This window comes from Tauraco erythrolophus, chromosome 10, assembly GCF_009769465.1.
Source record: "Tauraco erythrolophus isolate bTauEry1 chromosome 10, bTauEry1.pri, whole genome shotgun sequence".
Taxonomy (NCBI): Eukaryota; Metazoa; Chordata; class Aves; order Musophagiformes; family Musophagidae; genus Tauraco; species Tauraco erythrolophus.
In genome coordinates this window covers 4,001,695-4,015,419 of record NC_141474.1, presented here as the reverse complement: position 1 = coordinate 4,015,419, position 13,725 = coordinate 4,001,695, and the positions used below count along the sequence as shown (strand labels likewise).

The 13,725-nt window shown below is 41.3% G+C and overlaps 1 protein-coding gene across 19 annotated transcripts in view; it reads left to right on the top strand.

Annotated features, from left to right (window-relative positions):
• Positions 1-13,725, top strand: part of RC3H1 (ring finger and CCCH-type domains 1) — a 65,634-nt gene that overhangs the window by 41,188 nt on the left and 10,721 nt on the right. For 11 of the 19 annotated variants that reach the window (XM_086617817.1, XM_086617818.1, XM_086617816.1 and 8 more), the window contains 8 exons: positions 3,197-3,478; positions 3,812-4,029; positions 5,508-5,884; positions 6,898-7,029; positions 7,618-7,788; positions 10,930-11,140; positions 12,247-12,337; positions 12,452-12,587. In XM_086617817.1, coding sequence (XP_086473943.1) covers positions 3,197-3,478; positions 3,812-4,029; positions 5,508-5,884; positions 6,898-7,029; positions 7,618-7,788; positions 10,930-11,140; positions 12,247-12,337; positions 12,452-12,587 — 1,618 coding nt within the window. The remainder of the gene's footprint in view (positions 1-3,196; positions 3,479-3,811; positions 4,030-5,507; positions 5,885-6,897; positions 7,030-7,617; positions 7,789-10,929; positions 11,141-12,246; positions 12,338-12,451; positions 12,588-13,725) is intronic. The other 8 variants (XM_086617826.1, XM_086617830.1, XM_086617831.1 and 5 more) reach the window with 1 other exon arrangement.

Genomic DNA, 13,725 nt, shown 5'->3' with positions numbered 1-13,725 from the left:
ATATTCACGTGTGTTAAGTAGGTCACTGATAGTTTTCCATATGTCAGGGTCCTCTTGTTCTTCTGTGCTGCTAGGGCTCTCTAGAGAGCTAAAAACGAGCATTGCAAGCTTTGCTTCAAAGAATAACTGTTGCAAAAAGTCTTTGACAGATTGCACATGCAGTATCCTAGAAGTGGTTAAAGCTGTTGTTGAAGAGTTAAAACGTTATGGTCATACGAGATCTGCAGTAAATCAGTTACATTAATTACACACTTAGAGGGGCACCCACTTATTCAAGAGCAAGCTGCTGCTGCTGTTCCAAAGGTTGTTTTACTTTTTTTGGAAAGTAAAATGGATTATTTAAGAGTCAAAAGAAATAAATACAATGCATTTCATGCAGTATATATAACTTACTTGTTTTTTGGGCTAAAATCATTCACTTCTGATTAGAAATAAGTGCCTTTTCTTGAAACAAGAAAACTCTTTAAGTTTCCCTGCCCATGGCAGGAGGGTTGGAACTAGATGATCTTTGAGGTCCCTTCCAACCCAAACCATTCTATGATTCTATGGATTTGAAAATAGTACGCAGTCTTTTTTTTTTCTCCCTACAAAAATCTAAAACTTAAAGTGTTTCTATGGTAGTTATTGGCTGTATAGCTAGCATGCAGTTCATAGGCAAAACAGGAAGGAAAAAAGAGCAGAGCACGTGGTGTTAGAACGACAAAGGCCGTTATTCAGATGAACAGAGAATAGGACTTTGATACTTGTTCTGCAGAAACAGTTGGGTGTTTTCCCCTTTTGTCATGATGGTAAGAAAATGGAGGTTGGTAGTGCTGGTTTGGATGGCTGACAAAGGTGGTGAGTCAGTATTGGTGCCTCTGAACTGGTTGTATATATCAAGAAGGACTGTTCATCAGCTTCGCAGGTGGAAGAGCCCTGTTTTATCCAGGCTGGCTCGAATGCCTTAGTAATAATGTTGTCATGGGGTGAAGTGAACGCTTGTTCTGTTTCAGATTGAAGCAGTTTCTACAGGTAGCTGCAGAACTTTGAGTTTTGATTCTTCTTTGTACCTTTGATCTCATCTGAATTCCTTTGAGTACATGCTGCGTTAGTGTTCCCCCTTTCAAAAACGTGTAGCATGAATAATACGCGTTGCTGTTGCTGCGTAGCTCCTGTATCTCTGCATATAGCTTAAAGTTTGCGGGAAGGTTATGGGGAAGTACGTGGTAATGCCTTAGAGAGCAAATTATAATCTAGACTTGCTTAAACAGCAGCTGATTCCCCTCTTGGCAAGGGACAAAGACCCAGGGTGCATAGGGGAGTATTAAACTTTTTTAGATTCTTTTTGTCTCCTGCACATGTGGAGACTGCAACAAACTGCTAAATTGTTCAGAAAAATCCAGAGGGCAGCACTGTACAACTTTTTTCTTTCTGAGTATTTTATCATAGAGAGTGCTATATAAACTCTTCCTGTCACCTTTGACTGAAGAGATGTCTGTACATGTGCACCTGCCTCTCTCGAGCGTTCTGTTGTGTTCTAGATGAATGGGCAGGAACAGCCAGTCCTCCTCATCTTGAAAGCTGTGTGCAAGCCTTCAGAGTCAGGAGCCATCAAATGCTGCACCTGTAAGAGACCTGATGAGAGGCAGGTGTCCAGAAGTGATTGGCAGGGAGAACATGGCAGTGATTTCCCAACCTCCTGCTGCTGCTTTGCAGGGAGAAACTGGTTTGGGTATTGAGCAAGATGCCAAAGCAAAGCTGTAAGTTCAGCCTGAGGAGCTCACTTCTGCTCAACTGCATGGGTCCAGCTGACATGAGATGCCAGAACAACTTCTGAGCAGCATATGTTTAGAAAGCTGTAGTCTGTCCTTGCTCAAGTGCTTCTACTGTGGTGATAGCCTGGTTTGTTCACTCCCTTTTAATGTGTTCTGACTGCCCACTGTCAACACTATGTAGCTGGAATTTATAGTTTATGTGGGGGAAGATTAATCCAGCCAGGAAATCGGGGTGTTGACGGAGAGTTAGGAATGTGGGTAGAGGATAGTCAGTGAACACTTACAGATGGACAACTCGAATCTAAATAGCATGGTCACACTTTGTCTGACCCTGTGCTCAGTCACATCTAAAAAGCAAAACAACAAAACCCTTTTTGCCTCTGTTGCGTTGCTCTTAGGGCTGTGCATGTGGGTGAACATAAAGATTATCTGAAGACGGAGTAATAGAGTATAACTGCCCCCTTTTTTTTATTTTCTACAATAATCTGTGTACCTTCCTAGTTGTGTTACTGTCTCACTTGGCTTGTTAGATAGGATGTGAAAGCTTTGGCTTCAACCTTCTTGAAACCTTGCCTAGAAAATAACCTCTTGTTCCACAGTACAAACAGCAGGAACACTCAGGCCTACAAATATGCCCTCCCACTTGCATTCTGGTATCTAAGCTAATGGCAGGATGTTTAGTGGAGGACCTTCGACTCTGGAATTTGCCCTCGTCGTTGGTCCAATACCATCAGTCTGCTGATTTTTGTGGAACGTTAGTTTAAAGGCTCGTGTTTGTTCAGACTTAATCAGAAGCAGTTAGGTACTTGAAATTACAGTGTGTTCATAGTTTTTATCTCTGCAACCACTTAATTTATCAAACAACGCAAATGATGTAAGCTACATGTTGGTGTAGTAACATAAATCCTAACAAACTGTGCTTTAAAAGAGATCATGTGGCAATACAGGCTTGGCTTGGCTTATTGTTGGACAAATGGTGCAAAAAGGAATCTGTTCATCTTTTGTCACTTTTCTGCTGTTAGTTTCTTCTCTGAATAAAATAGACTGGAGTAGTCTGTGATTCTTAATTCTGAAGCTTCTGCCACTACAGGTGGTATTTTATGTGCTGTTTGGTTTTGTGGATTTTTTCTGGACAGTTGAAATGCTTATATGTACAGGAAATAAGGTTTTAAACTTGCTCTGTGAAGTTTAGCTGTGAAATCTTGGGGTATTTATCATTAAAAATCCATCCATGTTCTTCTGATTGAAACTGCTGTTAACAGTTCAAATAACAGTGAAGTTGTAGTCTAACAGATACTCATAATAAATTTCTGAAGTCCTTAGGAAACTTGAATTAAAACTTGAAGCTTTCGTTAGCGTCTGTATTTGAAAAGATCTTGAAAATGCAACTCTTCTTCGTAATTTTTGTTTCAATTTTTGATGTGTGGTTTCTTTTTCTGAAGATTCCGTAAAATGAACAAGCGCCTGGTTCCCAGAAGACCCCTGAGTGCCTCCCTGGGCCAGCTAAATGAGGTGGGCCTGCCTTCAGGAGCTATCCTCTCGGAGGAAGGGGGAGTGGACTTGCCCAATAGGAAAACTTCTGCCCTGCCAAATGGAATTGTGTCAACAGGCAGCACAGTGACGCAACTTATTTCTCGAGGGACTGACTCTGGTTACGAAACTGCTCTGAAGCCAGGGAAGATGGACCATCTGAGTAGCAGTGCACCTGGATCCCCTCCTGACTTGTACGGGTCTTCGTAACTGTTGTTCAAAGTGTCGTGCGTGTAAATGTACAGTAGAAACAAAGTAAACCCATTCTCTAGAAAAGAAACAGAACAGAGTTTTTTGGGTGGTTTGTTGTTTGGGGTTTTTTTGTTTTTATTTTTTTTTAAAGTGGTTAAAGAGTAGAACAGAAAACTAAAGCTAAAGCTCTAAACTGCTTTGCTTCCCTGTTTGTGTATGTTTTAATTGGAGATGGCGATGTAAGCCTTCAGAAGGTGGAATATAGACAACAGTATTTTAAAGTACAGTGTGCTATATCAGGCCTTAATGACCAGTGCCATCTTTTTTATTTTTAGGCTGGAATCTGTCCCCAAGGGCTCTATTTCTGCCTTACCAGTGAACCCCCATCCTGTGCCTGCTCGGGCACCAACAGATCTGCCGTCAGTGTCTGTCACCAAGCAGCTGCAAATGGTACCACGAGGGTCTCAGCTGTATAATACTCAGCAAGCAGATATGTTTTATCAAGATCCTAGAGGAGCTGCCCCACCATTTGAGCCAGCACCCTACCAACAGGGTAAGTTTGAGACTAACATCTTTCCCCTTCATACTGCTCTTGATCTTTTTTTTCCTGGTCTGGTACTTAAGCCCTTAAGATGGAGTTTTCTTGCGTATCGCATGGACTACAGGCACTAATGTGGTGATGGCATAATAAAGTGGAAATTGGCAAGCTCTTTAAATCTTTACCGAGGACTTTAAGGCAAGTGAAAACAGAGGTTTGTGTAGCAAATCCTTCTTTCTTCCCAACTGGGCTAGATCAAGGATCTGGTAAACCTTAATTCAGTGTGACTCAGGGAAAATGGAAATAAAGTTTAACTGACAGAGGGGTTTATGCTTGAGGAGTGAAAGTACTTATGTCCTTAATAAAAGTGTGCGAGTATTTCAGAAATGTCTGTGCATCCATGTGGTGAGTAGAGACAAGGGAAATTAGAGAAGGGCTGAGCACAAGAAAGAAAACGTCATAAAATAGGAAGTAAGAGGAAAAGTTCTAAGTATAAAGAGACCAAGTGGAGAAAGATAATTTTGAAGGGGATTAGAAAGAAAAGGTATGGCTGTGTATAAAGACAGGGAATGATTCTTATGCAACATAAGATGGGAGAGAGAAATGACATAAAGTGAAGTTAATATGAATGAAAAATAAAGAATGAAAGACCAAAAGAAGTGGAAAGAAGAAGAAAAAGCCCTAGAAAGGAGAAGAAGGGTGGGTCAGGAACCATTTTTGAGCAAGTTGAAAGAGGTAAAAAAAAAAAAGCTTACATCTGATTATTGTATGCAAGTGAGATCTGAGTTGTCCACAAAATTTGATGCGTGTGTTGTTAATGTGCACGTATTCGTGCATATTTTTAAATTATCTGGATCGATTACTAAAAATCTTCAGGTAACTGAGAGGTGTGATCTTTGAAGTCCTTGATGATTCGCAGTACTGAAACTTCCTTCTACTGTTCAAGAGGTAGAACAGATCTTTAGATAACTTTAAATTCGAATCGATGCAAGTTTCTTTACACAGGCAGTGGCTCTGATATGTGGGGACAAACGGAACTTTAGTTGTGTGGATAGAGACGTACAGGCTAATCTTCAGTTTACTTTTTAGGTCTTTTGTAGCTAAAAGCATTCATGTGAATCTGCAGAGACATTCTAGTGAATTACTTCTTTGGTATGCTAGCAGGACTTCTGTGGCACCCGTGATGGGCTCAGGCTCATCACCTGTTCTCCAGCTACTCTAACCTTTACGCTTTGTCAGAGTCGTCTTTGGATGATTAAACTGTGTCACTTGGAGCTTTGGATCAGCTTTCATTTTTCTAGGTTTTCTGTGGTTAATTTTTGAGTAGAAATACCGTTTAGACAGTGGGGGCAAGCAACAAATGTGAAATAACTTACACCATTCTCTTCACGATGCTTGTAGACTGGAGTATTTGAAAAAATTTGGTTTTGTAGACAGTTGTGATAATTATTTTCTATATCTTGTTTGTGTTTTTTCCTTTTGCCTTGTTTCAGGAGTTTACTATCCCACTCAGTCCATGTCTCGCTTTGTCCGACCTCCTCCATCGGCTCCTGAACCTGGTCCGCCTTACTTAGACCATTACTCACCCTACCTTCAGGATCGTGTGGTGAGCCCCCAGTACACGCAGCCGCAGCAGTATCCTCCCATGGCACAGCCCATATACCCACCGCACTACGACAGCCGTCGCATGTATCCCCCTGTCCAACCCTATCAGCGAGAGGAGATTGTCCGAGGAAGCCCTGTACCCATCGAAATTCCGCAAGCAGCTGTACCTTCCTACGTACCCGAATCCAGAGACAGATACCAGCAAACAGAGGGTTATTGCCCAGTGGCTCCACATCTCAGTCAGATCAGACCTTCGTGCCACAGGGTATGGTTTTTATATTGTGGTTATGTAGTTGTCTGAGAGAGAAAATGTAAAATACTTGAATATTTTTGCAGTAAGGTGATGGTTTTTGTGAGGAATTAGAAGATGGCACTTTAAGAAGGAATGCATTCCACAAAGCTGATGAAAAACTGGAAAACAGTTTAGTTACTGGTCAACTCTGCAATTGTAATGATGTTAATATGTAAAAGCTGTCTGCTACTTACTGCTCGAAGTAGAAAGGCGTTGTAATTAATTTAGGAAGCCTCACGTGGCTCTGACTTCTCCAACAAAGATTAGACTGGAGAGGGCCACTCTTTTTCCAGTGCAGATTAAATACAGTGTGTGCGAACGATTGCGTATGCATTCCTGGGCTGCCCATCTATGACTGACCATCTCTGTGCCTAAATGAATAAACATGCAAACATACATCCCATGGTAAAGGAACTAAAGATTCTGCTCTTCCAAACTTGCTCTACTTTCAGATTGCTAACTGGAGAGTCTTCCTGGTAGAAGTGTACAAACTTGTTTTGGTAAATCACCAGCTGGATTTGCATCTTGTAGAATAGTTGGACTTAACGTAGCTGTTACTCAGGTTAAAGGTTCTGAATTGTATTGCTGAGTCCAGGAAGCGTTTTTAATTTAACTTATACATTTATTGAGTTTGACGCGTTTCTGGGATGTTTGATTCAATTGCAAGGTTATTAATAAATGAAAATTAACCGTGACTAGGTTAGGATCTGTAGAGTTCTACCACTTCCCCCCATATGACCGAAACAGGGACTTGTTGCGCGGGAATGTGTTCCAGTGGAAACTTTGCCAGGTTGGAACACAGTCATGTTGAGCTACCTGTGAGTTAAGACTAGTAGTTTTAAAGTTAGAAACACTGGCTTAGTTGGGCACCTAATCCATTAACAGGCTTTAACAAAGTGATGGTTACTTGGTATTGTCATGATACTGACTACTCACTGGATTTCCTTTTCTTGCAGTATTTTGTAACTTACTTCTGTCTGTTTCAGCCGCATCCCAGCCTGGACGAACTTCACCGACGAAGGAAAGAGATCATGGCCCAGCTAGAAGAGAGGAAGGTGATTTCTCCACCTCCTTTTGCACCGTCACCAACCTTGTCTCATCCTTTTCATTCAGAAGAGGTAAGCATATTTTGACAGAAATACGACTTACTGGCGTGTTTAGAAAACACTTGTGAGTTTGTGTGTGCCGATAGGTGAAGACAACAAGAAAATTAGAACAGTACAGTGTTGGAAAGAGTTGCGGGGGGCAGGTTTCATGCTCCAGGTGGGAAGCCCTTATAAATGCCGTCTCCAGTCTCAATTGGCTGTTGATTCTCTCACCTACCACTGATCCTAAGCTGTCTGCTTTTGGTGCAACCAAGAGAATTAGTTTTGAGCCAGTATTAACTGAAGTAGTCCATCTTCACAGTTACTGGACTTTGCATCATTTGCTCTTGACGTGTTTAGAATTAAGTAACAGCTTCGTAAAGGTTTGGTTTTTTAACCAAGACCAAAATATCACTTCGATACTGGCCAAGTGAACAGTCAGCACTGGGAGTGTTGCCAGGTGATCAGAATATCACACACTTCATATTTGTCATGGCCCAATTCCAAATAGCGATGTATCCGATAAAAAAATAATCCTGGTGGTGTTTTTTCTTCAAGTTCACTACTGTTGAACTAAGTGGTGGCTGTGAAGCTGCTTCTTCCCTTCACTTACAGAACCAGATTTTTGTGTTTGTACAGTACTTGGATGAAGACCTGAAAGTAGCTGGGAAATACAAAGGAAACGACTATAGCCAGTACTCTCCCTGGTCCTGTGACACCATCGGCTCCTACATTGGAACCAAAGATGCGAAACCCAAAGATGTCGTGGCAGCAAGGAGTGTGGAGATGGCGGTACGTAGGGACTGGGGAACACAGATGGAAAGTTGATACTTCTGTGCGTTGGGAGGGACTCTCTCATTTGCTTTCCAGGATGACGGCAGTGCTTGTATTTAAGCTCAAAAGTGCATTACGGTCAAAGAATGCATTCGCAAGTGTGCAGAGTGCTTTGTTTTCAAAGTTATCAACAGTCCTACATCTGTGTAGCTGTTCTAAAACTCTGGATATAGATGCAGGCTAACCGCTCTGCTCTAAAGCCATAGATTGCAAGAGATATTGTGATTCCTTACACATACTGGAAATCCAGAAATGACTCTGTACAGGCAGCTTGTTAATTAAACATGTCCATCTTTTTGTTGCCTCCCGTACTTCTTTCTGTCAGAGAGAGATACTGTAACTTTGTGCTATTCATTCCTTTTAAGGTGATTGTGACTGCTATTAACAATGTTGTTAGTTTTTACTTGAAGGACTCTCCGATTTGTGACCTTAAGAATACCCAAAACTTGCATGAAGCTTCCAAGAGAGGCATAGTCATAACATAATACTAGACTGATTATTCTTGAGGGAAATTTCTAACACTATGCGGTGCTTATTCAATACTTCACTGAAGCTGTGGGTGTCTGGCTGTGGTCTTATTTTGTGCTGCTGTGTTTTTGCTAGGTCAGTTTTGCAAAAGGAGGGGGCTGCTAGGGTGTCATTTTTGGCAGTCAGGAATGTAGAAGGAAAGAAACAGGATTCTGAAAATCACCACGATTCTGTTTCTTCCTAACTTTTAAGCATCACTCAACTGCAAGTAGTGTGCTGGGGTAGCCCATGCAAATAGCAAGACATTCAAGTCTTCACGAGAAAGGACTGTTTGGTCTGAGGGCCTTTTAGAGAGATGCATCTGTTTGTTCTCCTTCACCTTCCACCTGCAAAAGCGTTCTATCATCTTTTGTTTAGGTATTGTCACTGTCATGGTGACCCTTCTTTGGTGAATAAGGGGAGGGAGAAGAAGTTTCTGTCCAGAACTTGCTCATCTGTTGCAACCACTTAACCAAATCGTAGGATTTTTCTGTCCAGCTTCTCCTCTTTGCCCACAAGCAGACTTCTCTGTTTGCCATCTGCCTCATGGCAATTAAGTGCATCTGGTTTCTGTCCACTGAATTACCTTCCTGTAAGGCCTTGAAGGCACTGTGTGAAATGAGTAAGATGGAGACTTTCTCCCAGAAAAAGCAGAGCAAGACAAGGTGTTTCATCTGCAGCTTTGTTTTTTCACATGTCCTTCAGCGCTCTGTCCTACAGTGTTTTTGCCTGGAGTCATAACGCTGTCACGTTTGACCTGGGAAGTACTGAGATAACTCAGAATCGGCTTATTGCTGTCCAGGCAGCAGTGTTCAGGAGCCAGGAAGCAGCTCTTGTCTTTCATCCCTGCTGCTAGAAAACTGTGCAAACAAACTGGAACTCAGTTGAGAGGTAACAGGGTTCTGGAGAAGCAGCCTCCTTTCTCATTGCTAAACAGAGCTCATTTCAGCTAAGCTGATAGGTTCTCTGCTGCTCTTCCGTTTTTGCCTCCTCACAGGAAAAAATTCTCAGGACACCTTCAGTGCAGATGGCACGTGAATTAATTATTGTTCATAAAAGATTCGTTTTTTCAGAGATAAGAATAGTATCATCTGAGAGTGCATAATGCTGGATTTTAGGCAGATGGCATTGCAACTTCACTACGGTCTTTCCTCCCGCTCAGTAGATGGAAATAAATTAAAATTGGTAGTAGCATTTTATGGACTTGAGATTAAAACGTCAGTTTTTTTCAGAATTCCAAAGCAGATGCTGTCTAATGCCTCTTCCCATTTCAACATGTTGTATTTCTTGAGTTTAGCTTCCAACTCAGTTGTGGCTGCCATTTTCACCCCTTTATCCTAATGTCATCTTGTCTGTTGCTAGCAATCTTTATCCTCACTGAAAGCTTGCAGAGTTTTATTTGAATTTTGGACCATACTGAAGTTTTTAGCCTTTAGCCAGTCCTCTTTGTAGTAGCCCCACTTACCTTGTTCTTTTTGCTGCACAGAGCACTGTGCTACAGTTCTACTTCTTTAGCAAAGTCTTAACTCATTTTTGGCACTTCTTGCTGTGTTACGTTTTCTGGCAGCCAACAGAGAGCATTCCCATTTAACTGAGTGCTTTTCTTTTTTTCTTTTTTTTTTTCTTTTAATTGAGTCTGTTTATTTCTGTTACAGTTTGGTGTTTGGATGTGGTGATTATTTGGGGGAGGAATGTGGTTTTGTTTTTTGTTTTGTTTCTTTTATGTTGAGTATGCTTTTTTAAAAATTTATTCATGGAAACGACCCATAGACTTATGTTTTTAAGTTATTCACTGCAGGTGACTTCTCCCATAACTGGCCTAACTTTGTCTCAGAAAAAGCTTTGTTAAAAATCTTTACAATAATCTGTTGTTTCTTCTTCTAAGTAAGCTAAGTCAAATTGACTTATCCTGCGAAGTCAAGCTTGTTTTCTGTGCACATCTTTTACTTTGTGACTGCTTGGCAAAGTTCTTTGAGTAGATTATCTGTTCATTTGCTGACCCATTAAGGTGTTTGAGTCTGAAGCTGAGTTAGAAACTAGGATGTTCCAAGCATTACTGCTGCTTAAGGAAAAATGTGCTTGAAAAGATGTACTAGATTTGTCCAAGTAAGTGCTGTACTGAATAATTCCCGTTTTGAGTCACCTGCAGGCTGTTAGATGATATTGTTCTTAAAACTGGGCTTCAGATAAATTTCTTTTAGACTTTGGAAGGAGTATGTATTCCTCAGAGATGCCCACTGATCTCCTCTTTGCTTTATTCCAGAGGGTTGTTTGGTTTTTTGCCTTTCCCATTAGACTTTCTCTGTCTTAATTTCCTCTTGCTACTGCTCCCTTCTCTTGGATTTGTTTGCAGTTAATCATGTAACTGTTGCACAGTGGTGGGTAGTAATCGTCATCTTAAGTTAGACCTTTAAAGAAACGTCATTCTAACAGTGGAGTTGTAAACTGAAGACTAGGAAGACTAGTTGGAGGATGAAGGGAATAGAGAATACAAGAGAGACTTACTATACTGGTACCAGCTTGTTGTAAAAGGCATGTGGTTTTGTTCATCTCTGAATAAGTTTTTGACTGCCTTTTCCATGTCTTGTGTAGAACGTAGATAGCAAAGCCATGCGTGACCAGCGATTAGACATGCAGCGAAGAGCAGCAGAGACTGGTGATGATGACCTCATTCCCTTTGGAGACCGACCAACTGTGTCGAGATTTGGGGCTATCTCTCGTACTTCCAAAGCGATGTACCAGAATTCTGGTCCCATGCAGGCCATGGCAGTTCAGGGAGCTTCCGCCAAATCCATCATTTCAGGTACGGTGTGTGCCCTTGGATTCTGCTGCCTGTTGTGATTTTTAGTGTTACAGTGTGGTGCAAGTTGAAGACAGCCCCTGTAAACTTGTTTTGTGTCTTAGAAATATGGGTGAGATGTATGTTATGCCACTAAAAATAACGCTGGGTAGGGCTACACTGAGAAGCCTGAAGAAAAACTCTGCCACTAGAACACTTGCTGTTCTACAGACAGGTTTGCGCACACGTAGGTTGTGTGTTGGGGATTTGCTACTGTTTGGAAAAGGTTATTTTCTTCTGCTGGTCCCTCCAAGATGAGGCTTCTTTTACGTCTGTTGTAGTAAAATTCGGAAACTTAACTGCTTTCTCAAATGTGTAATGCAAAACCATCACGATGAAGTACTGTACCACACTCCTGCTTTATGGATAGTCGCTGCTGCCAACTTAATGCAGCCATTGTTGTGTGTGCTGTTAGACGAAGTGGATAAAGGAAGAGTGATTTATTTTCCACACATCTCTCTTCTCATCACATGTATAGCGTGGCTGTATATCATACTCCAAAAGATGGTCTCTTTCTTGAGGTCCAGTGAATAATCTTAAGAAAAGACTTAATTATATTCCCTCAAACTTCCTTCTAGATTTTTTTCCAGGAGTTAACTGCCGGAAACAAAACAAAAACTCATTTGCTTAATTCAAGCAGTAACTTTCTAGACTTTATCACAGGTAGAGCTCTGGCTTCCCTGAAAGCTTAATCTTCAAACTGCTGTTAACTAGGTATCTCAGAATTAATCAGTTAACTCTTGAGTCTTTTAGGAACTTAAGTAATAGAAATCACTGCTCTCATTGTAGCTGTAAGTTTGGTTTTGTGTCCTTGTTCCCTTGCGTGTCTGAAGTCTTTCACAAACTCATAGGCTCTGTAAGGCCGTAGCAAATCTTGTTGCACATGCAGGAAGGTCACACGTAGTATTTTTGTGTTGATTTCAGCAGAGGAAATGTTAGACATCCTCACTCTTAGAGGGCTGATCTTCCTGGTTATGCTCTAATTTCTGTCCAGTTCTGTGTGTTGGCCAGACTACTTAAAGGATGGTTTTGTAGGAATGCAACATGGTTTTCTTTCTGTTCACTGGCAGAGTACAGTCCTTACGGAACTCACGGTGGCTGGGGAGGCTCTCCGTATTCTCCTCATCAGAATATACCTTCTCAGGGACGTTTCAATGACAGGTAGGATTGCTTTATTTTTTTTTCCTTTTTCTAGATTTTCTTTATCCATTTCTTTCTGTGCCAGCTGAGTAAAGCTTTTTTGGAAATCTTATTTTTGCTTTTCTGATCCCAAAGGGAGAGACTGTCCATGTCAGATGTGGCTGGTCATGGAAAACAGTTGCCCTCAGCAGAGCGGGAGCAGCAGCTGCGCATGGAGCTGCAGCAAGTAGACCATCAGATTAGCCAGCAGACACAAATGCGAGGACTGGAGGTTGGTACCAACATTTGGAAGAGCGGTGAGGGGTGGTGTGGAGAGAGATGACGCTGGTAAAGCTGCTTTTCATGTGTCGATGATCTTTCTCTGTAATGCTCTTCAGTAACCATACTTAATTGTGTGATGCCAGGCATCAGGACTGTGGTACAAGGGTAAACCTTTCTGCTTAGCAGCAGAAACTTACCTGCACTTCACGTGCACATCAACACCGTGCTTGGATCTGTGCTCATTCACGTTTGCTTTCATTCTCTCTCACACTTACTCCCCCTCTCTGTTCATCTATTAACTCAGAGGCAAACTCGTGGTGTAGATACCTGTTCCTCTTGGCTTTACTGCCACTGGAAATGTCTGGTTTTAGGTACAGAAAGACATGACCTTCATCTGTTTCATGTTTGGCTTTGTGTTGTACCTGTTTCTTCCTAAATAGCGCAAGCCACAAGAGTCGAGAAAATAAATATTGAAGATATTTAGCTTGAAAAACTAAAGCTTAATGTTTTATGTCTCTGTGCTTAGAAGAAATGTAGTCCCTTGCCACATGAGGAAAGATAAAAGTCTGCATTTGTAAAAGAATTAATGAGCTGAAATCTTTGTATTTAGTGAGACGCAGAAGGAAGAATGTCAGACATAATGAAAGAATTGTTTTAGGAAAGCTTCAGTTACTTTTCTTTTTTCTTCCTAGGAAAAATCAGTAAATATTTACCAGAAAACTATTCTAGTTACCTCAGCAACTATTCATATTAATGTTTTCCAAGAAGGAATTGCTATAAGTAGTGGGGTAGCAGCTTCTGCTGAAGCTGTGGTTACCCAAGAACATGTGTTGAGAGGAGGGTTATTCCAGCTTAGTTGTAGGAGCTCACAGTTTTTAAGTCACAGCAGCAATTACAAGTAGTATGCATTTCTTAGTTACTCGAAACACAACTTGTGTTCTTGTGCTCTTGTTTGGAAACAAGAAGAGAAGGTGTTTTAAATCTTGCATGTCTGCCTTGGCCATAATAGACGAGCATTGGGAAGTTGCAAAACCCTGAGTGGCCTGCCTCTCTCTCCTGCTCATTATTCTGTTTGTGTCAGTGTTAAATTCTGCGTAGTTGAGTTTTGAGCCTTGATTTTACCATCATTTGAATTTATCAGAACTAAT